Consider the following 24,032-nt stretch of genomic DNA (forward strand, 5'->3'; position numbering starts at 1 on the left):
GGGTGAATAGGCAATTAACAATTATTTGTAATCAATTTTCCTGGACGTTGTTGAGGGATTGGAAAAGCCTATCTATCCCAAACCACAGTATAAAGCATTTACCATATGCAAGCATAAGAATAAATAACAGAAAAGTAAAGAACACAGGAAAAATGTTTACGCAGTAAAACCCTCAAAAATGAGGTAAACAACTGCGGGCCTCAGGCCAAGTGCTTAAGCACACACTATAAAATAGTAAACAAAATACAAGGTACACTTACAACCTCTCGGATAACTCTGGACTCGGTTATCTCTAGCTAAACTCTTTTAGCCAGTTGAACTACCTCTCAGTAATTTGTCTACAGCTTCTAAATGTGCTCCACTTGTCTTGACAACATCGGTCTTGAAAACTCAAACATAGTTGATTTTCTCAACTGAACTCATCGGTATTGAATACAAGAGAATGTTAAGAATAGAATACACTCATGACTCACTTATTCTCTTGAACATTGAACTCAGACACTACACCTCAAAACCGATGCAACTTATGGAACCAAAGCATTCTTTTTATACACCCAGACTGCTTAGAAGAACTTTGTTAAACGCTCAATGTGCAAGTCCACGTGAAGGGACACCAGCCTGTAAAAGAAAAAAAAGAAAAAGAAGGCATATGAGCGCATCATGTAGACACAAAGAATGCACAGTACTATGACTTAATTAAAACAGAGTGCACAGCACTATGACTTAATTAAATCAACCACATGGATGCTTACAGAAAGGTGCATAGCACTTATCACAATATCTCAAATCCTGACCCTATGACATGTAAAGAAGGAAAACACATGGATGCACGAGAAGAGTGCATAGCACTTATCAGAACTTTTCAAGCATGCAGAAATTGATGCAGACCACTAACAAGTGTTTCAAAAGTTGACGACCTCAGGATTGAAGACAGCTAACAATCCTGATAATTAATTCTGCACAATGTGATGACTGAAACTCACCCAACAAACGTATGAGTCAGTGCGTCATTGTCATGTGTTACTGATCCAAATGCTTAGATCAAATCACTCACACACTTTTAGCTAGAACACTCAAGTTTTGTATAAGGGGAATGCCAACATACAATTCTTATACTAACAAATTTACATTACCAACGTAATGAAATTGCCCATTATTGTTCATATTAAGGACTCCCGCATGTGCAAACACATGCATTTAGTATGTACTTAATCCTCACAGGTCACGTATATACATTATTATATTCAAGACACAACGCAAACGAAAAAGAGAAAGAAACACACAGGCACACAACACTCTGGTTCCCCGGTGATTGTGTCAATGACTAGTTTCGGTGGCACCGTGGCAGCACTTGTACCTGATGATAGGGGTGGTTTTCATGGAACGGCCGCAGACTGGGCAGTCCAAGTTCTTGGGGGGATTCCCGGAAATGCTAAATTCGCAGCAGTAGTTGTGATCACTAGTTTGAGTTATGGTCTTATGGTCTTCTTGGAAATAATTTCCGAATGTGGATGTTTTACGTGATGTCTTCGACTCATCTTGCTTCCACTGTGACATAATTTTTAGGACATCACAAATTGTGGCAGGATGACCACTGGTTATAAGATCATACCCTTGGCTAACTATAACCCATTCCCCATGATTTTTGTCGGACAGTAGCTGGCAGAGTTCCTTTTTCACGGTCTTGTACTCCACTTGACCTAAGTAATCAGTCAACAAGCTCCCTATCCCCGACCAAAGTGCTTTTGCTTCGTTTCCCTCCACTCTATGTAACTCAATCGACATACCGAAATCTTTGATGGTATCCTTTGCTTCCTCCACTTTCTTTTTCAACTCGTTAATCCACGACTCATCCATGTCTCCGTATAAGAAAATGCACTTAGTGTCATCTTTGCTCTGTTGGACCAAGACATTAATACAAGCAAAACCTCCATTAGAAATCAATTATTGATGTATATAATTTGTTAAGTACACGTGGAGATATTTGTGGATGACTTTACTTACCCACTCTTCTAGCTTTTTATTCTTCATATTCCCAAATATAGACTCGATGACTGAAACGTTCAGGTCAAGGATATCAAAGAATTTGTTTTTATGTCTCCGGATCAAGTCGAGTGCATTGTGGAATTGCCTCTGCCCTCGTGGGTCCATCACCATGGACATTGCAATACCCGTGTAGGACCATTCCTGCTCGAGGTACTTGATGACTATTGAAGAAAGAAACCGCACCTTGTACCATGGCATCTTCGATCCCCATTTCTCAAACTTCTCATTCTGGTTTTTCGTCCAGTCTTCCACAATGGGGATCCACACCATCCTCCATTTTCTATTATTTTTTTGAATTTCATCATAAACTTGTATCAGATCGGAAATGTCATCGTCCGTAATGTTCTCCAAGCTCGAAATGTAAAACAACACAGAGTTTTCCTTTACCAATTCGGCAAATGTTTCAGACTTAACCTGTTGATCAATTATGTAAAATCTTTTAATTAGCAAGGTCTCAAATGAAAAATTGCTTAATTAATATGTTAACCATGTTTCAGAAGTAGCGGAGCGTAGTGGACGCATATTGAGGAAAGTTCTAACGAGGACTACCTTAAAGTTGAAATTTAAAAACCCTTCTATTTTGAGCACGTAATTTGATAATGAGAACCGTTTATGTTCTAGTTAGTTAGCAGGTAGCTACTACAAACCAATCAAACTAAAGGTATTACGAGAGCATGCAAGTTGAAATTACCTCCTCGTTGCTACCCACACTAATGACAGGTAGCTTCCCGTTATCCGTGAAAAGAATCAGGGTGTTAATAACCTCCGTAATCTTAAGAGTGCGTTGGGCGTCCACCATTTTCCTGTGCAGCCTCTTGCAGCTCTTTGCCAGATCTGGTATAAAATAAAGAAGAAGGAAAATAAATAAATAAATAAATCTGTTCCAGCAAACAATATTGTCTTATAAAAGTTAATTTATACACGATTCCAACCAAGTATAACACCTATTTCTTTTACGCATGTTCCATGCAGTTTGTTAAGTTTCTCCCGTATGCGCTCGATTTTTGGAACAACATCGGGTAGATCGTGTGGCATCTCCCTGCAGTATTTAACTATGAAGTTTAATATAATAACAAAAATTTGGTCTCAGATTAAGTACTATATCTACGATATACAGCATAAAATTAACAACTTACTCATCACTAGTGAGATCGGTGACCTTAGCCGCGCAAGCTACAATTGCTGTGATTGTCCAAAAGACACAGATCGGGATACATTCTACTGCAGCGTACAACGTTGGTGCATCCTCTGTACGATTGTGAATATAAAGAGCCTCAACCTTACAGATCAAACGAGTCACTTCCAAAGTATCCTTGATGAGACGATTCAGCTCAAGTACTTCCCCCTCGCGTTTCTTCAAGGGCGCTTTAACGTCGGGTACTCGCTTCAGTGTAGTCACTGAATCGGTAAGTTGGTTACATTGACCATAGAGCTGGGCGAGGTGCCAGAAGTCTCCATATTCCAAAGCGAAAGCCGCTAGGGCCAGCACTGCCTTAGCCTCCCATGGATAGGGTTTTAGCTTGTCAAATATCACTGCCCTCCTTATTTGGATGGAAATTTCTTCACCAGAACGAGCCCTATCCTTACATGATGAGATCTGAAATGAATTTCACCATATCAATTAAATACATCCGTTAAAAGTACAGCATTCAACACTACTATTTAAGCCTACAATTTGTAAACGTACACCAGTGAGGCCATTTTCACGAAAATGAAATTCACTAGCTGAAAGGAAAAGAGATTGTTACACATGCAACTTTATATTGATATGCATGTAATGACAGACCTCGCAGCAAATGGACTTAAGAATGCACAATGGCGAGATGAAGCTGTCGTTGATGCTGGGGACCTTCTCATATGGGGCATTGGCATCCTGCAAACAAGTCAGAAGCTTGATTGATCAGCAACAATCTTGACTAGTGAGTGAGTACTGAAGTTCTAACTTCAAACTACAAATACATATATAAGATCCCAGAACAAGAGCACTGAGTAGCATGTATATATACCTTCAGAATATCACTGACCAACGAATCACGGGTTGCATGATCAATGATGGTCTCAGTGATCGTTAAAAGGACATCAACAGCAAAGTCAGTGTTGTCCTCCGGAGAATGCTTTTCATTGATGAGTTTCTCGATTTCTTCGTTGGTCAACGAATCAGTAAACTGGATACGCTCACTACTAATAGTATCAGTAAGCCCAGTACTGTTTGTACCCGTTAAGAACCCACTTCCGTCTTTTCGGGACCTGCTCGCCATTATATGACAATGGCTCACAAACTCGTAGTAGTACTATTGGATGCGGTGAAGGCCGATCGAATAGAGTTTTTGGTAATGGCTTACAAGCTCAGAGTTGGTGTGAGTTCAATGCCTTGCCACCATGCCCTATTTATAACATCTCTTCACCTTCAAGCTTAAACGGTAACGTGCATGCAAAGAGCTAGTGGTCCCATGCAGTACAGTGAAGTGAAGACTGAAGACTCAAGCTAAGAGTCTCCCATTTCACACCGGAAATTGATTGTTGCTCATACACGTGTCCAATAAAGACAAATCTTTTTCTTTTTTTTTGATGAGGAAAGACAAATCTTTATGTCCCACAATGTTCTGAATCCAACATTGTACACATTGACTTTCTTCACCTGTTTGGCATTGACATATAACCGTGCTGATCTCTCGTCATGGATGCTTGCAACCCAGAACATTGATTCAGATGATATCGATAGATGGTGTCGTGGTGCATATATGGGAGGCATACTTTTGTCTGAGTGGTTTATTATTGATCAATTATATGTCATGTTCATTAGTCAATAATTGATTAAGAAATGTTAAATTGTCTTTTATAATTTATAATTGAGTTAAGAGTACAAAAACAAATCAATTTTTTTTGATGTTGTATTTATATTCGAGAGTGATTAAGCATAATTTACTTGGTTAAAAACTGACTATGTACATGAACATTATTATTGGGACATGTTTTAGGAATTTTCTCCTCTAATCTTTAAATTCGATCCTAACTCAATGGTGTGGAGATAATATTTCTTTTCTTCCTCTCTTCATTGCTTGTATAATTTTTTTTTCTTATTTAATAAAATTTCAATGGAGGTTTAGCCAGGTGCCTTCGGCTACTTCTCTATTTAATTGTTCAAAAAAAAAAATGGTGTAGAGATAATTAGATGATAATATTAAGATCATTGGACAAGCTTGATTCAAAGAATTTAGAAACACATTTGATTATAAGTTGGATTTCTATTCGTCCTTGATTATCCTTCCCTTTTCTCATCCTAGACGAGGCAGTATAATTGTTTTCATCAATTGTGTGGAACGATTATGTTCTGTTTGGTATGCGATAGTAATTAGTCATTTGTTTTGTCAGTATGTATTAATTTCTGGATAGATCTGAGAATAGAGAAATTATTATACTTTTGAGTCCAAACAAACTAAAGATGTCATCCCTTATCTAATTGCTGATATCACATGGCTGACATCACTTGGGTTGATAGTGGTTGAAAACTTGAAATTAATTTTTCAGTACCGGCTCTCAACAAGTGCAATGAGAGCGACAGCACAGGCCCCATTTGTTTTCTTCTATTAGGCTTTCACGGAAGGGAAATCAATTCCCTTATCTTTCCTATGGGGGTGGGAAATCAAAATTCCTGTCAGTTTTCTTTTCCTGTGTTTGGTAAAGTAGGGAAAGTATTCAGGAAATACCATTTGTTTTCTTTTCCTGTGTTTGGTAAAGTAGGGAAAGTATTCAGGAAATACCATTTGATTTCCTTTCCTGTGTTTCTCAACAAGTGCAATGAGAGCGACAGCACAGGGCCCCATTTGTTTTCTTCTATTAGGCTTTCACGGAAGGGAAATCAATTCCCTTATCTTTCCTATGGGGGTGGGAAATCAAAATTCCTGTCAGTTTTCTTTTCCTGTGTTTGGTAAAGTAGGGAAAGTATTCAGGAAATACCATTTGATTTCCTTTCCTGTGTTTGGTTGGTGAAGGAAATGAAAGTAAAAATATGTCTAAGTTTCAATAATACCCTTGTATTTTGAAATAAAAACAACATCATAAAAATTTAAAAGCACATCAATTTTTATGCATAATCAATCAATTTTTTATGGGTAAATTTGGCAATTGTATATTTGAGCAGGGTTATTATTGTCCAAAATTGCAGTCATAAATGCTGGGAAAGAAGAGGGGAAAATCAATCCCATGGGTCTTGAGTGGAATGACCTTCCCCCCTATTTTCCCCTCTGTCAGGAAAGTGCTTCCAGATTTTGTGGTTACCAAACAAAGGAAAGGAAAGACTTTCCTTTCCTAATGCCTCAAATCCATGAACCAAACATGGCCTAAAGGCTTTAGGTTTGTATAACTAAATATTACAGACTAAAAGTAATATGAAAATAGGGCCCCAGAGGACAAATTCTTAGCCCTCAATCACAGGATTCAATATCTCCTGAAAATATCACTCACAAAGCAGGAAGTGCAAGAAACTTTGGATAAATGCTTTAGTTTGGAGGTAGTTGAATCAAATGATAGGAGCATTTTAATGTGGTATTTTAATAGTTAATTCCTCACATTTTGCTTAGTTAATTCCTTAACGAATCGATTTTTAATTCAATTTTTATTTTTAGGTACATTGGAGTAGATGATGATGAAATAAGTGTTAGGTCCATAAAATGATGGAGAAAAATGGAAATGCACTAAAAAGGTCAACTTTACACATTTTCCTACTCCGGCTAGGAGAAACCAAGCCAAGCAAGGAAGAAGGAGCGACCATCTGACCAAATGAACTTCAAATGAGCTGAAACCTTCCAGATCCATTCTAGACATCCTAAGAAACATTTCTTATGAAGAGTGCAAGAGCCAAAAAGAAGTGGAAGGCCTTCAAACAGTCAGCCCAAGTTTCTGCAGAAGCAAAACTGGAAAACTGGACCTGTAAGGAGTCCAGCAGAAATTCCGGCCCAAACACATGGAGATAAATTCTGAAAACTTTACAGAATGATCTACACTCATGATGGATCATTTCATATGAAGAAGTCACGGGCAAAATCTGAAGTCTTGGTGGAGAATTAATTGAAGGAAAAATGAGTAGAAAGTGACTCAAACCTAACAAATTCCATTAGTGTTTAAATATTCAAACCTAACAAATTCCATTAGTGTTTAAATATTCAAACCTAATAAATTCCATTAATGTTTAAATGCTCAAACCTAACATATCATCATTTGTTTAAATCCAAATAGTTTTGCTTGGTAGCCTATAAATAGAGGCTACAACAAAGAAGAAAGGACATTCCTTCATCCATTCCATCTTCTTTGTCTCTCCATTTCCTTTCCATTTTCCTTTCCATCCTCTAGTTTCAAGTTTAGTCATCTCCACGAGTTCAAGCAAGGCCAAAGAAGAAGAAGAGAAGCCGTGAGCACTTCCATCCATAGCCATCCTTGAAGCTTGCTTTCGAGTTTCAAGAATCCACAACGTGAATCATCCATCTCATCTTCATCCACGGTGTAATCCTATTCTCCTTTGTAACCTTTGCTTTGAATTTCGTTGGTTATGAACTAGTTGACATATATGTTTGAACAAAGTATTATTTCTGGAATTTTTATGATTAATTGAGAATTTTCAGATTCATATATTGTGATTCGAGAGTTGCTTATGTGGGTTTGTTTAATTAAATTTGCGTTATAGATAACTTTTGTATTTTAATCTTATGTGGTTGCAAACACTTAGGGTTTCGATATGAATGGTGCTAGGTTTAAGAACATGAAATCGACTTTTCGTTTTGTGTAAACTTGAATCAAAGTAGTAAAGGTTTTGTACAAAGATCGAATTTAATTAAAGAGAATTGCAATTAGGTGGACTTTTCCATACTAAGTTGTACACTTGAGTTGATAGCCTTTCTCTATGTGTAATGCGTTAAACATGACATGATTGACTAGCTTTCTAGGGTTTGATTGCATGTTTGATAGGATTAATCTAGGTGCTTTCGCTTAGGTTAATTAGCATTGAAAAGTAAAAAATGGGAATTCATTTGCTTTCGAATGTTTCACATGATCAACTCCTTTCTCATGACTTAGATGAACAATATTAGGGTTTGAATCAATTTTAATCATAAGTTTCGGTTTTGATCTTTGTTCCTTCATTCCATTCGTATTTTTATGTTTTTGCATTTTAATTGTTTTTGTTAACTTAGTTTCATTTTCGAAAAAACCAAAAACAAAATCCCCCCTTTTCGTGTAAAATGTTTATATTTTGTGAATACATTTGTGAATATTATACTTTGTTTTAATTTTAATTGTTTAATTGTTTGACAATGACAGGTGTACCCTCAATCCCCGGAATAGAACGATCCCTATTTGCTTATACTACTAACGATCTTTTCAGGGTTAAATTATGCGCTTGCTTTGAGCGTATCAATTTTTGGCGCCGTTGCCGGGGAATTGAAAAATCACTTGTTTTTGTTTATAATTGTTGTATATAAACTGTTTGATACTTAGTTTAAATTAACTAGGTTGTTTTTTTTTTATTGTTGAATACGAGTTTAATTGTGAGTTGTAAATTAAAGAAGGAATAGGTGAAGTCGTGTTTATTAATATTGGCCTAAACCCCTTATTGGTACCTAGTTCAGGTCCCTTATGGTTGAGGGCGGCCTTTATTAACATTCATTGAACTGTCTAACACACTTAGGACCTTTTACATCCTAGTAAGAATATCCTATGTGAGATGGTGTCTAGGAAGGGGACAACGTTCATGACGGGTTTTTGAATCCAGAAGTGCTTATAAATGGGCTTAGCTCATGCCAAAATGGATTTTTCCTCTCGTGTTCACCCTCCCCTACCTGGCCATTTCAGTAAGGTTGCCCAACGGATGTAGGAGGGACTTTGTGTCTAGACGACTATACTTGGGCCGCACGTCCACTTGATTTACCGCTTGGAATTAGATTTGATATCAATAATGTTTATAACAAAAGAAATACTTGTGCATACTCTTTACGTGTAAATTATTTTGTTGTTTCACACTTTATACTTGTAAAAATACTTTTTACGTTTTATACTCACTTGTGTACTTAACTTGTGTCTTATGTACAAAATACTTGTTAATTATACTTGTAGTTTGTAATTCATAGTTACTTGTTTATTATTATTTTTTTTTTTTTGTATTTCTTTGTTAATATTAAGTTACTAACTTTATTTAATGTAGGTACCGTCTGGCTGCAAGACGTAAAATACAAGCGCTGCTTGGGAGGCAACCCAATTCAGAATATAATCAGATTTGCTTTCTCTTCCCCTTTTACTCCTCCATTTTCTTTTTGTTTTAGTAGTTATTTTCGTAAATTTCATCCCTATATGCTTACTTATTTCATTGCATGCTTTTAATTGATTACATTGAGGATAATGCAATATTTAAGTGTGGGGGAAGGGATTTATATTTTTGTCTTTCATTTTGAATCCTATAAATATTTTTGTCTTTCATTTTGAGTCCTATATTTTAAAAAATAATAATAATAATAATAAAAAATAAAAAATAAAAAAAATAAAAAATAAAAAATAAAAAAATAATAAAATAAAATGCATTCATTCAGTCTTATTAAATTCAGCTTTTTACAAAAAAAAAAAATAAATAAATAAAAAAAAAAAAATAATAATAATAATAATAATAATAATAATACTCTATACTAAGCCATGTCTGCATCTCTGTAGGAGTTGAGGCTGAGCTCAAGGGAAATGTGAGAGCCACCGCCATAACCGCTACCTCTCTCGGAAGTAGTCTTCATGATGCCCAAGATGTCCTCACCATGCATGGGGAACAATGGAAGGGTTTCAATCTCCTGGTGATCTCCTCCTCGTTGTTGCAGGGATGTTTGTCCTCCTGTTGTGCCAAAAGAGTTGTACTGGTATTAGTGTTGAAGTGTGAGGAAGAATATGAAACAAAATTTAAATCAAGAAATCCTTCATTACCAGTAGAATCAGTGGAACCAAAGTTGAGATTAATGGATCTACCATCATCAGTAGAACTAGTGGACCCAAAATTGATGTCAATGGATCCACCAGCTGGCCCAAAATTGATGTCGATGGATCCACCAGCACCAGTAGAACCAGCTGGCCCAAAATTGAGATCAATGGATCCACCAGTACCAGGAGAACTAGTTCCCATGGGCACTTGAGCAGCCTGATTACACCTCTTCATCTGCTTCTCTCGAGCCCTGACATTCTGGAACCAAAAATAAATGTTCTTGCCCTCAACATGTCCATACTGGTTCAGCTGGAGACAGATCTCGTGAATATGCTCTGTAGTTGGGCGCTTAACTCCCTTGTCGTAGTAAAGATCCTTGAGGATCCTTATTTGATCTGGAGTAGGAACCCACCTGGCACGGCTTCGCCAGAAATCTGTGTTGGCACTACTCCCGGCTGCTTGGTTGTTTCCTCCATCCTCGATTTGTTGCTGGGTTTGTAGCTCCATCAGTTGCAGAGTTCGTGGTTCCATGGTGATGGGTTGAGGGGATGTGAAGATCGAAGAGTAAAGTTGTCAAGTGTTTGAAGGAGTTGTTGTTAAAGGGATTAAGGATGATGATGGTGTGTTGGAGATCTGAAAGTTCAGAGGAAAGATGGGATTGAATCAACTAGATGGGAGAGAAGATCAGAAGAGAAGGATTGAATCGAAGAAGAAATATTTTGAGTTTTGAAAGAAGAGGAAAGCTGAAGAGTTGGGAGAGAGGGGCTGGAACTCAGGAGAGATTTTCGTTCCTTTGGAGTGAACAGTTGCGCCCTCAGAATGCACCTATTTATAGAGCGAGGTGAGCAGATCTCCACCGTTGGATGGACGATTCCTGTGATTCATTCTACGCGTTGGATTAAAGTCGCCCTGAAACCCGGAAAAGTTGTTGGCGCGTGGAGAGCGTGTAAGGGGACCGAGGGAATCTCGAGGCGCTGTGGCAGACAGCTGTAGCCGAAAGCAGATTTGACTGCCGTAAATCACGGAAGGGATAAGCCGTGACACAAGTGGGCCGTACTTGGGCCTGTCTCGGATCAAGGCATCACTATAGCTGTGGGTGGAGGCCTGATGGGCCGAGTTTCAGAAATAGTTTTGGACATGATGGGCCGAGTTTCTGAAACAGTTTTGGATGAGTTGGGCCGGATTTCTGTAACAGTTTTGGATACGTTGGGCTGGGTTTCTGCAACAGTCTTGGATGTTTTGTGCCGAATTGTTGAAACAGTTGAAACAGTTGGTTTAAATAAAAGGATTGGTATGGATAATAACGTGAGCAGCCGTGCTCGAGTGGTTGAGTGTAAAGTTCGTGTACAAGAGGTCTGAGGTTCGAACCTCGCCTCTCGTTTATTTTTATTATGTTCGTTTATGACATAATAAGTATAAAATTTGTACACATTATATTAAGCACAGCTTGTGCTCCAGTGGTTGGGGACAAAGGTTTCGTGCAGCAGGTTAAGGTTTCGAACCTTGCCTCCCCCGTTTTTTTTTTTATTTTTATTTATGTCACTCCATCAGAACCCTCCTCCGAAGGCTGAAACCAGCAAGAAGGCTGCCACTCGCCCGCATACCGCTCCTCCAAAGGAGTAAATGGAGGTACAAGTCTAGGCTGAAAGACTTTAAACATTAAGCGCTGCATGGGAGGCAACCCATTTCAACCGTAGCTGTGGAGGAGCCATCAACGCAGATTTGCTCTCTTAAACTCTATCTCCTCTATTACTATTTTCTGATTGTATCTTTGTTATTTGCGTTTTTAGTTTTTGTTTTTAGGTTTTCTTGAGTTAATCATTCCATTCACATGATAATTGTTCATTGCATGCTCTAACTTGTTTAACATTGAGGACAATGTATGATTTAAGTGTGGGGGGAAGGATTAATGCTTGTAGTTAGTTTTTGTCATAAAAAGAAAACAAAATAAAAAAATCAGAAAATTAAAAAAATTAGATTCAAAAAAAAAAAAAAAAAAAAAATCGTTAACTTTGTTTTAGGTTTTATATTCATGTTTTGGTTTTAATTTGTTTATCTTTGTTCTTTAGTTTGTTTGTTTTGTTTGTTTGTTGTTAGAGTCAAAATGAATTTTGGGTAAATATCTTCTTCATCGTAGGCGCATCCAATGGGATGTGATGTCTAAAGGTCTAGTTTGGATATGAGAAGTGCTGACAAAGGGTCTCGTCCCCTGTCAATCAAGTGAGCTGAGCTCCGCCAAAATCGTTCCTCTCTTCACCTGGTCATGTTCCAAAGGAGTTACCGAAAGGAGAAGAGAAATATCCCTAAGTCCAAAACGTTTTTTTTTTTTTTTTTTTTTTTTTTTTTTTCTTGTATGTTGCGTCACTTTATGTGTTGTTCTTGTTTTTGTTTTGTTTTGAGTCTTAGGATGCCTTTCAACTGTCTGGGATGATTCTATATCTCTGAAATCATGACTAAAAGAGGATCACAACATTGAGATGATTTTAAACATGGTATTCTTTGGTTAATTGAGATATATGAAAAATGTGTGCCTTGTAGTGGATATGGATTGCATGACCTTGGTACAGAATATGAGCATGTTAAGATGAGTTGTGATTCATAAAGCCCATGTGAGATAATTGAACCATGTCCCTTTTTCTTGGAGTGAAATGAAAAATATATTCTTAATTTCTTGGCGATGTTTTGATGATCTCATTATTCTTTCATCTTGATTGACTGCTTGCCATAGATTAAGTTTAATGGACTAGAGAATGCTAGAATTCGCTCTTGTGCTTGTTGAGACGTGATATCAATACATGGCCCTGATTCTGGAAGGGATAGAGGTTCTCTAGGAATTACCACCATTGCCAAATAAACTTGTGTCCCCATTTGTGCCGGTCGTGGGACCCCCCTAGATAAGCCCCTTTGAGCCTACATTAAGCCTTTTCGTTCATCACCCTTAAAATCCTTAACCATGAAGCTTAGTATAGTTACAACCCTACCCTTTGTTCTAAGGACTTAGTGGAGCTATCTTTTGAGACATACTACATGGGTTTGGTACTAAGGATGAAGATTGAGAAGAGGTGAAAGTTCAAGTGTGGGGATAGACTTGTCCATAAAGAAAAAGATATGTTGAAGCCGTGAAAAAATGAAAAGAAAAGAGAAAAATTGTGTACGGCTAAAAAGAAAAAGAAAGAAAAAAAAATATATATATGTTTATGGACTTTCATCCCCCATACTTAGTGATTTTGGAGTTTGCTTTGAATTGAAGGCCCACTACAGAAAAATTTGACCTTTGTCCATTTCACTAGAGTTCAAGGGAAGTTTATATTGAAGATTGGGCCCAACATGAAGACATTTGACCCTCTTATATTACCTCTATGGGGAAGTGACGTTTTTGCAATGCCTTGGTGAAATATTTCGAGATCTCTACATTCATATGAGCTCTACTAGGTTTTTAGGACACTTTGATAATCCTTACCTTTCATTTCTTTAAACCTTGAGCCTTAGCCCCATTACAACCTTTGAGAGGACCTTCTTGATCCTTAAGATGGGACAACCTTTGATGTGGAGATGAGTTACAAGAGTTGAACCTATGGCAGTCCATTCGTGCAAGTAGTTGGTATCCTTCATGAGATCTTAAAAGAAAAATATATGTGCTTTCGTTTATATATATGTGATACACTTTGTTTATCTTTCACATATACTTGAGTGAATAAGCTTTTAAGCATTGCCATGATCTGAGAGAAGAAAGAGTGGATATACCTTGTGAGGATATGAATCATACTTGTCTGAAGCATGCTGAGCTAAACCCCATCACCATTGTTACAACCAAGTCCTACTTGTGTATGTGTGGATTATATGTTTTAATTAACTCTCGAATGCTTAACATTGATTCTTGGTTGAGTGCTAATCTTGGTGTTGTGAAAGAATGAGATTTCTGAGACAATATGTTAAAGGGCAATAGAGGTCTTTGTGATGTCAACATCTTGGTCTTTGTCTTTGAATTTACTCTTTTATGTGTGACGTTTTTTTTTCTTTGTGTTTTGCTTTGTGTTTTACGTTTTTGGTTTCTTTGAGTCTTTGTGTTTTTGTTTCCATACTTAGTCATTTTTTTCGTTGGTTTCTTTGTTTTGTGTCATAGTCTTTTTGGTTTGTTAGTTTTTGATTTTGCTAAGGGACTAGCAAAAGCTAAGTGTGGGGGAATTTGATAGGAGCATTTTAATGTGGTATTTTAATAGTTAATTCCTCACATTTTGCTTAGTTAATTCCTTAACGAATCGATTTTTAATTCAATTTTTATTTTTAGGTACATTGGAGTAGATGATGATGAAATAAGTGTTAGGTCCATAAAATGATGGAGAAAAATGGAAATGCACTAAAAAGGTCAACTTTACACATTTTCCTACTCCGGCTAGGAGAAACCAAGCCAAGCAAGGAAGAAGGAGCGACCATCTGACCAAATGAACTTCAAATGAGCTGAAACCTTCCAGATCCATTCTAGACATCCTAAGAAACATTTCTTATGAAGAGTGCAAGAGCCAAAAAGAAGTGGAAGGCCTTCAAACAGTCAGCCCAAGTTTCTGCAGAAGCAAAACTGGAAAACTGGACCTGTAAGGAGTCCAGCAGAAATTCCGGCCCAAACACATGGAGATAAATTCTGAAAACTTTACAGAATGATCTACACTCATGATGGATCATTTCATATGAAGAAGTCACGGGCAAAATCTGAAGTCTTGGTGGAGAATTAATTGAAGGAAAAATGAGTAGAAAGTGACTCAAACCTAACAAATTCCATTAGTGTTTAAATATTCAAACCTAACAAATTCCATTAGTGTTTAAATATTCAAACCTAATAAATTCCATTAATGTTTAAATGCTCAAACCTAACATATCATCATTTGTTTAAATCCAAATAGTTTTGCTTGGTAGCCTATAAATAGAGGCTACAACAAAGAAGAAAGGACATTCCTTCATCCATTCCATCTTCTTTGTCTCTCCATTTCCTTTCCATTTTCCTTTCCATCCTCTAGTTTCAAGTTTAGTCATCTCCACGAGTTCAAGCAAGGCCAAAGAAGAAGAAGAGAAGCCGTGAGCACTTCCATCCATAGCCATCCTTGAAGCTTGCTTTCGAGTTTCAAGAATCCACAACGTGAATCATCCATCTCATCTTCATCCACGGTGTAATCCTATTCTCCTTTGTAACCTTTGCTTTGAATTTCGTTGGTTATGAACTAGTTGACATATATGTTTGAACAAAGTATTATTTCTGGAATTTTTATGATTAATTGAGAATTTTCAGATTCATATATTGTGATTCGAGAGTTGCTTATGTGGGTTTGTTTAATTAAATTTGCGTTATAGATAACTTTTGTATTTTAATCTTATGTGGTTGCAAACACTTAGGGTTTCGATATGAATGGTGCTAGGTTTAAGAACATGAAATCGACTTTTCGTTTTGTGTAAACTTGAATCAAAGTAGTAAAGGTTTTGTACAAAGATCGAATTTAATTAAAGAGAATTGCAATTAGGTGGACTTTTCCATACTAAGTTGTACACTTGAGTTGATAGCCTTTCTCTATGTGTAATGCGTTAAACATGACATGATTGACTAGCTTTCTAGGGTTTGATTGCATGTTTGATAGGATTAATCTAGGTGCTTTCGCTTAGGTTAATTAGCATTGAAAAGTAAAAAATGGGAATTCATTTGCTTTCGAATGTTTCACATGATCAACTCCTTTCTCATGACTTAGATGAACAATATTAGGGTTTGAATCAATTTTAATCATAAGTTTCGGTTTTGATCTTTGTTCCTTCATTCCATTCGTATTTTTATGTTTTTGCATTTTAATTGTTTTTGTTAACTTAGTTTCATTTTCGAAAAAACCAAAAACAAAATCCCCCCTTTTCGTGTAAAATGTTTATATTTTGTGAATACATTTGTGAATATTATACTTTGTTTTAATTTTAATTGTTTAATTGTTTGACAATGACAGGTGTACCCTCAATCCCCGGAATAGAACGATCCCTATTTGCTTATACTACTAACGATCTTTTCAGGGTTAAATTATGCGCTTGCTTTGAGCGTATCATCAAATAAAAGAACGTTGTTCGGTGAACTGGAGTCTGGAGATGCGACAAATTCCAAAGTTACTTAGGCAAAATGAGGGAACTGCAGCTCATGGTGACTCTGAATTTTCTGTTGGCATAGTGGTATTACTTAGAAGAAAATATAATTTTGGGGATCGATTGGTGGAGCTATATATAGACCTAATATTAGATACAGAAGAAAAGTACTCTTGAATCTGGGAAATTGGGGTTGTATTGGATGATTGGACTATCACTCTTTATATGCAATTAAGAGGAATTTAAACACAACAAAGAGATAGCTCTGAAAGTGAATAACGTTTGGAGGATGTTCTTTTGTTCAACTGGATTATACCATGGAGAGAGACAACATTGAGGAAGAGGGAAGAATTCCTCTGAGGATTGTCTTTCTTTATTTTTCTTTAATTAATTAGTTTTAGTTTTAAGGGTTATTATTACAAATGGTATCTGAACTTTACCTCTATTTTATCGATGGTACCTGAACTTCAATTTTCGTCACAACTAGTACCTGAAGTTTTTGATTTTATCTAAAATAGTACCTAAGGCTACATTCAGTCAGTACTCCGGCAAAAATTAGCACGTGAGATGCATGTGACTCAGGTATGGAGTAATGGAGGTTAAAATTATCATTTCAACTCATTTTTGGTGGCATTTTGGACAATTCCTGCTCCCATCCCTCACTCTCCACACCCGAATTTGAGGGAAAATAAAATAAAATGAGTCGATCACTCCCCTAAAGATCCACTTCGAGATCTCTTCTTAAAACCCAAAATTCATATTCAGGTAAAGGCTAAAAAGAGGGTATTGTCCGGTGTTGTTCTAAAAAAATTCAATTCTCAAGTAGTGGTGGTGATGGTGCTGGGTTGTGCTCCCATAGGAGTTGGTAAGAGATTCAATTACCAGATAGCTGGAAGAGAAAAAAACCAAAACTTCTTCTTTTTCTTCTACAATTTTTGTTGTTGATTAATCTTTAGTGCTGAGATTCTTCTTCTCTTTGTAGTTTCTTGTTCATCAATTATGCAAGCATATGCCTTCTCTTTTTCTATTTTACATTCGAAGACTCAACTCCCATATCATCATACATGTTTATTTTTTCTGGGTTTATTTGTTGGGTGACTCCAGAAGCTTAAACACCTAGGAATATTACGTTAAATTGATTCAAACTAGAATTTGGATCAGACTGTTGAAGAATAAAAAAAGAAAAAGAAAAAGAAAAAAAGAAAAAGAAGCTTGTGAGAATCCATGGCTGATCTAAAGAAGAGGAAAGAATTCATCTCCAGATTAAGAGGGCCCAAATTTTTTTAAAAGCCTTATATTTATATAATAACATATTAAAACTAAAAGTAATATGAAATTCACTCCCCCCCCCCCCCCCCCCCCAATTCTTATGATCTTATCCTCTCCTCTTTTTCTGCGAGTCTCTCTCCAGATTGTTGGGTGACTTCAAATATTACGTTAAATTGATTCAAACTAGAATTTGGATCAGACTGTTGAAGAATAAAAAGAGAAAAAGAAAAAGAAGCTTGTGAGAATCCATGGCTGATCTAAAGATGGGTCATTTAAAGGAGATTATTTTTTAGCTGAGGATAATAGGATGAGGAAGAAAGACAAACGAAGAAAAGAACTGGGAGGAGAAAAAAAAACAAGGTCATGTGACCTCTCTCCCCTAAAAAACAAGGTCATGTGACCTCTCTCCTCTATTTTTTCTGCGTTCACATTCTTATCCTCTCCTCTTTTTCTGCGTTCACTCTATGTCTCTCTCCAAATTGTTGGGTGACTCCAGAAGCTTAAACACCTAGGAATATTACGTTAAATTGATTCAAACTAGAATTTGGATAAGACTGTTGAAGAATAAAAAAAAAGAAAAAGAAAAAGAAGCGTGAGAATCCATGGCTGATCTAAAGATGGGTCATTTAAAGGAGATTATTTTTTAGCTGAGGATAATAGGATGAGGAAGAAAGACGAACGAAGAAAAGAATTGGGAGGAGAAAAAATAAAAGTTACTTTAAAAAAAAAAAATTTATGAACAAGATCATGTGAGGGTAACACGGTTATTTCACCATAAAAGTTATAAACTCGTGCTCACTCACCAATTTCTTAGGAGTTTTGATAGGATGTGGTCTTAGGTACCATTTTAGATGAAATCGAAAAGTTTAGGTACTGATTGTGACGAAAATTGAAACTAAAAGTAATATGAAATAGGGGCCCAGACCTCTTTCCTCTATTTTTTTTGCGTTCAGACCTCTTTCCTCTATTTTTTTTGAGTTCACATTTTTTCTGCATTCACATTGAAGAAGAGGAAAGAATTTCTCTGAGGATTGTCTTTCTTTATTTTTCTTTAATTAATTAGTTTTAGTTTAATTATATTAATTCAGAGAGAGAGAAAAAAATAGAAAATGAAAAATTCAAATTTAATATCATCCATTGATAGTCTTTTAATCTAATGGTTGGTCATTGAAGTATAATTTTAATTATAATTTGCAAGGACTATAATTTCGTTTTTTTGAGTTAGCGAAATTATCTTGATATACCACGATAATTTCGTGAGAAATTTTAGATATATCGCGACATTTGAGGAAATATCGCGAAAATCACGAAATCTCGTCATCCTCATCTCGTGGGCCGACAGCCCAAGTTGACCAAATTTGCCAAATTGGATTCAAATTATGGAAAACGGGAAAACACCAACTTGGAGGAGATTCGAATCTTGGTCTCAAGGAGATGACAAACAAATACACGTCTCAACCAATCCTGCTGGAAGAGGATTTGGTTGTTAACTCAATATATTTTATATATAGATCTCCATAATCTCATCAAAAAAAGCTTTTTTAGATGATTCTATTTTTCAATTGTTTGTTTTATTTGAATTAATCATATTTATTATTTTAAATACTTTGAATCTAAAAAAACTACCAATGTTATGTATGAAAATTAGTAAAGTATCAAGATTATAAATATCATTAAATTAAATTTCAATAAATGTTTATGACTCAATATATACTATCCTAATTTGTTACGTAATAATATTTGCTATATATATTTTTTGGAAATAGAGTATATAATTGATCAAATAAACACAACCTTACGTTTTTCTCCAGGTTTTCATAGTTTTTGTCGATTTTTTATCGATATCAATATTTCCTCGAAATTTCCATTTTCTGAAGGGTCGATATTTCCTCAACCGTCGAAATTTTAGTCCTTGATAATTTGTGATGCTACGGATCCGTCCCATATTTATATAATAACATATTAAAACTAAAAGTAATATGAAATAGGGCCCCAGACCTCTCTCCTCTATTTTTTCTGCGTTCACCCCCCCCCCCCCCCATTCTTATCCTCTCCTCTTTATGTGCGTTCCACTCTCTGTCTCTCTCCAGATTGAGAGGGTCCAAATTTTTTTAAAAGGCCTTATATTTATATAATAGCATATTAAAACTAAAAGTAATATGAAATAGGGCCCCAGACCTCTCTCCTCTATTTTTTCTGCGTTCACTGTCCCCCCCCCCCCCCCTCAAAATTCTCATCGACCTCTTTTTCTTTTTCTTTTGAGAAAAGGGCGGTGCGGCAGCCCTCAAGCCTTGATAGCCTTAATTAAAGAAACTGTCGAATACAAGGGGGGGGACATTGAGCCTAAACCCCTGATTACAATAAGTAGAAAATCCTGAAATACTATCCTGAGTCTCTACTAAATGCTTGTACTCAACAAAGCACCAACTAGCAAAGAGCGCTCTACTGGCGACTCTATTTGCTTTAACTGCATTAACGCAGCGGTGATACAACGGAAAGATAACTTGATCTGCAACCCGACTGCAGCAAAGCATAATTACCATACGCATAGCTTTCCCATCATAATGCCACTGGACACTACATCCGGTGACACTTAGTTTCCCTCTGCTACTAAGAGGCAGCGACCATTTGCAAATGCAAGGAACTCGTCGCCTACCTAGAGCAAAACAGGCACACAAGGTGCAATGACTGGCACACAGGCCACTGCCTCCAACCAGAACACGGTTGGAGCTTATTACCGACAAAGCAATAACAGAAAACAAATAACTAAGCCAACAAAAAGCAAAGCACAACCAGCAAGGGTCGAAGACCAAAGGCCCGGCCCAATCACCATTCTTCCCAGTAAGGACCTCAAGCGCCACAAGCAGCCATCGCCGCCACCATACTCTCGTTCCTCCGCTCCGCCGCAACGCATCACCACACCACCGCCTTGCCCCACCACACCACCGCCTAGCATCGCTACACCACAGATCGAGCACATCTGACAACAGGGACCAGATCCCAGGGCGGAACAGATCCCTTTCGGGATCGACTCTGTCCAGAGCTTGAAGTCGCCGCCATCGCCCAGATCTCTGGTGCTTTGAGGATTCCAGAGTTTGCCGCCGGCCAACCGCCCCGTACCGCCGCTCCTCACCTGCACTCGCCCACAACCCGCGAAGGACAGAACGAGATCGCTCTGTCCCACCCGGGAGACAGCCACCATCCACTTGCCCTGGGCCACGTCTCAGCCAGAAACCCTCGCCGGAGTGCACAGAACCATCACCGGCCCGTCCGACGACAACGCCCCAAGGACGCGCCGCCGGACGGAGCATCACTCTCGCACAACGACACCAGGCGCGTGAGGCGCGTTCTCCTCAGCTTTTTTGCGTGAGGCCTTTTTTCCATCGACCTCTTTTTCTGCTTGCGCTAAAAAATTAAAAATCTCAAGAGTTAGAGTGGCCCCAGTTCTCTCCCACAGTGCCACTTCAAGTCTTCATTCTTCAATTAGAAATTTATAAGCTCATCAGTAATCCCACTTCAACACTTTGCTGGAAGAATGTGTTATTTTGAGGGTTTTATCACTTTATGTGAGATATTTTTGTAATTTTTTCTTTTGCTGTAGACTTTTCATTTGTCTTTATTTGGCCTCTTTTGCAGCTCATCTTAGTGAGGTATCATTGATCACACATTGTTGGTTATTTGATTTGATTTGATTTGATTAAATTAGATATTGTCAGTTAGTTCAAGTATAAATTTCAGTTATGAATTTGATGAGATTTTGATGATTTTGTCTTCCTAATATTTTTATATAAGACTACAACGTAGGGAGCCGCATTTAAGCTTTCGCACAGGGCCTCCGAAAAGTTTGAGACGGCTCTGCTTGCCATTATAAATTTATAAGACGATAGCTCACAAACTCGTAGTAGTACTGTTGGGTGAATTGCTTACAAACTAAGAGTTGGTTAATTATAACCTATAACCTCTCTTTACCTTCAAGCTTGAACACTAATTAACGTGCATGCAAAGAGACAGAACATGAATAATTGTGGCTCGTACACGTATCCAAAGACAAACTTGAAACAATTGATTCTTTCCCGAAAATTCTATCATGCTCCGAGGATGGAGTGCTCGGCACATCAGTACAATCCTGGCCGCACAAATCTATGCTTCAATACTAGCCGCTCATTAAGGTATACCGGCCTGTCGGGTGACCTGTTGTTAAAGTTAGAAGCCTTGGTCCCACAGTTGGCTTTTCAAGGTCCCTTTATTTCTTTCTGTTCATTTCTTCTTCAGTTCTTCCCTTGTGCTTCTCTTTCTTTGCCTCTCAAATATAAAAATATCTACTTTGCCAAAAAAAAAAAAAAATATATATATATATATATATATATAAATATCTAATACAAATTGCAGTTTTATGTTTAATCAATTAAAAAAAAAATATATATATATATATATATATATATAAATATCTAATACAAATTGCAGTTTTATGTTTAATCAATTTGAGAATTCTTTGCTAGTTTGATCATGAAATAGAGTTCCATCGAATCCAAGGCAAGATAGAAATAGGAAATTAAATCCTTCATTTTGTCTTCAACTCTATTAACTGTATCTGGGTATTGGGTTTGATGGAAGCTTGAGCGGCCCTGTGAATTGGTTCTTCTAGTGAAGCTGACAGCAGCCTTTGGATCTAGGGGGAAGAGAAATGAAACAAAATAAAAAAGTAAATGAATCCCGACCACAAACTTAAAATGGACGCCCAGGATTGTAACACATGAGGCACTAATTTATGAGGAGAGAGGATCCTTGTCCCTGGCAAAAGGGTGGGGAAAAAAGTAATGGTTTGTAACATGTGTTAATTAAATTACGCTCGTTTAACCTAGAATATCGGGGTCGAAATATAGACGAAAGTGGATCAATTTTGAACCGGAAGTTTGAAATAATGTAATTCTCACATCCAACAGTTGGTGTCCCGAGTTTTATTTATATTGATGGTATTGCCCTCTGAACGATGGAGATAATAAAAATAGGGTTATAAAGGCTTATTCGATTGACCTACGAGATTGAGACCCAAGCGATGACGAAAACAACTAAAAATTTGACCATAACTATTTCTTCTTATCATGATAACATCTAATGGTCGATTTTGATAAAACCTGTTTCCTCCACCTTGTTGCTTATAGAAGGTATAATTTTTTTATACAACTAATAAATAAGTTAGACCACATTAATAAGTATATAAGAATTTTGTGTGATCCAAAAAATAAAAACTGGAAATCGATAAATTTGACATTATCCATCTATTTATAGCATATTAATAGGTATTATGTAAAAAAATTAACCCGATTTGCCGTCATTTCGACATCAAACAAAGCGGTCAACCATTTATACGCTTATAGTTCCCTAAGGGGAGCTGAATCACGAAAAGATAAACTTCCCAAAAATTTTATATTGGTTGATATAGCTTATATCCACGATAGTCTGAGAGCTGACAGATCGAAAAAAGAAGTTGCAAATGAGCGGTTATGAACATATTAATTTTATATGGTGTTTAGGGTTTAGGGTTGACCTAGTAGATTGAGACCCAAATGACAACAAAAATAGCTGAAATTTTGACCATAACCATTTTTTCTTGTCATGATAACATCCAACGGTCGATTTTGAAAATTTTTATTTCCTCCACCGTGTTGGTTAAAGAAGATATACTTTTTCATATACTATCAAATAAGTTGGACCATATTAATAGGCATATAAAGATTTTGTGTGATCCAAAAAATTGAAATTGAAAATCGATAGATTTGACATTACCCATCTATTTATAGCGTATTAATAGGTACTATGTAAAAAAATTAACCCAATCTACCGTCATTTCGACATCAAACAAAGCGGTCAACCCTTTATACACTTATACTTCCCTAAGGGGAGCTAAACCACGAGAAAATAAACTTCCCGAAATTTTTACATTAGTTGATATAGCTCATACCCACAAGAGTGTGAGAGCTGACAAATCGGAAAAAAAAAAATTACGAGTGAGCGGTTATGAGCACATTAGTTTTATTTGGTAATTAGGATTTAGGGTTGACATAGTAGATTGTTCACTATTTGTATAAAAAAATATCTCTTCCGTAAGGAACAAGGTGGAGGAAATAGATTTTATCAAAATAAACTGTTGGATATTATCATGATAAGAAGAAATGATTATGGTCAAAATTTTAGCTGTTTAGGGTTGTCTTTTGAGTCTCAATCTACTATGTCAACCCTAAAATTTTGACATAGTAGGTATATAAGGATTTTTGTGTGATCCAAAAATTGAAATTGAAAATCGATAAATTCAGCATTACCCATCTATTTATAGCATATTAATAAGTATTATGTAAAAAAATTAACCCAATTTGCCATTATTTCGACATCAAACAAAGTGGTCAACAATTTATACGTTTATATTTCCCTACAGGGAGCTAAATCACGAAAAGATAAACTTCCCAAAAATTTTATATTGGTTGATATAGCTTATATCCATGATAGTGTGAGAGCTGACAGATTGAAAAAAGAAGTTGTGAATAAGCAGTTATGAACATATTAGTTTTATATGGTATTTAGGGTTTAAGGTTGACCTAGTAGATCACGACCCAAACGACAACAAAAATAACTGAAATTTTGACCATAACCATTTTTTCTTGGCATGATA

General features: G+C 36.6%; 1 protein-coding gene across 1 annotated transcript; it reads right to left on the reverse strand.

Moving 5' to 3' along the window:
• Window positions 1-1,127: 1,127 nt before the first annotated feature.
• LOC133711678 (protein SIEVE ELEMENT OCCLUSION B-like) lies at window positions 1,128-4,304 on the reverse strand. Its single transcript, XM_062137780.1, has 7 exons — window positions 4,053-4,304; window positions 3,833-3,919; window positions 3,183-3,643; window positions 2,991-3,085; window positions 2,738-2,880; window positions 2,005-2,460; window positions 1,128-1,896 (listed from the first exon to the last, which is right to left on the reverse strand). The coding sequence occupies exons 1-7, from the start codon at window positions 4,302-4,304 to the stop codon at window positions 1,318-1,320; spliced, it is 2,073 nt and encodes a 690-aa protein (XP_061993764.1). The 3' UTR covers window positions 1,128-1,317.
• Between the last annotated feature and the right edge of the window lie 19,728 nt (window positions 4,305-24,032).

The sequence above is a fragment of the Rosa rugosa genome, chromosome 5 (genome assembly GCF_958449725.1).
Source record: "Rosa rugosa chromosome 5, drRosRugo1.1, whole genome shotgun sequence".
NCBI classification, from domain to species: domain Eukaryota; kingdom Viridiplantae; phylum Streptophyta; class Magnoliopsida; order Rosales; family Rosaceae; genus Rosa; species Rosa rugosa.

What these genes read in the sequence shown, in the direction of transcription:
- LOC133711678 (XM_062137780.1), bottom strand. Translation starts at nt 4,304, where the DNA reads ATGGCGAGCAGGTCCCGAAAAGACGGAAGTGGGTTCTTAACGGGTACA. An exon ending in TGGTCAGTGATATTCTGAAG is followed by an intron (nt 3,920 to 4,052) that starts GTATATATACAT and finishes ACTTGTTTGCAG; the next exon opens with GATGCCAATGCCCCATATGA. An exon ending in ACCGATCTCACTAGTGATGA is followed by an intron (nt 3,086 to 3,182) that starts GTAAGTTGTTAA and finishes TAAATACTGCAG; the next exon opens with GGAGATGCCACACGATCTAC.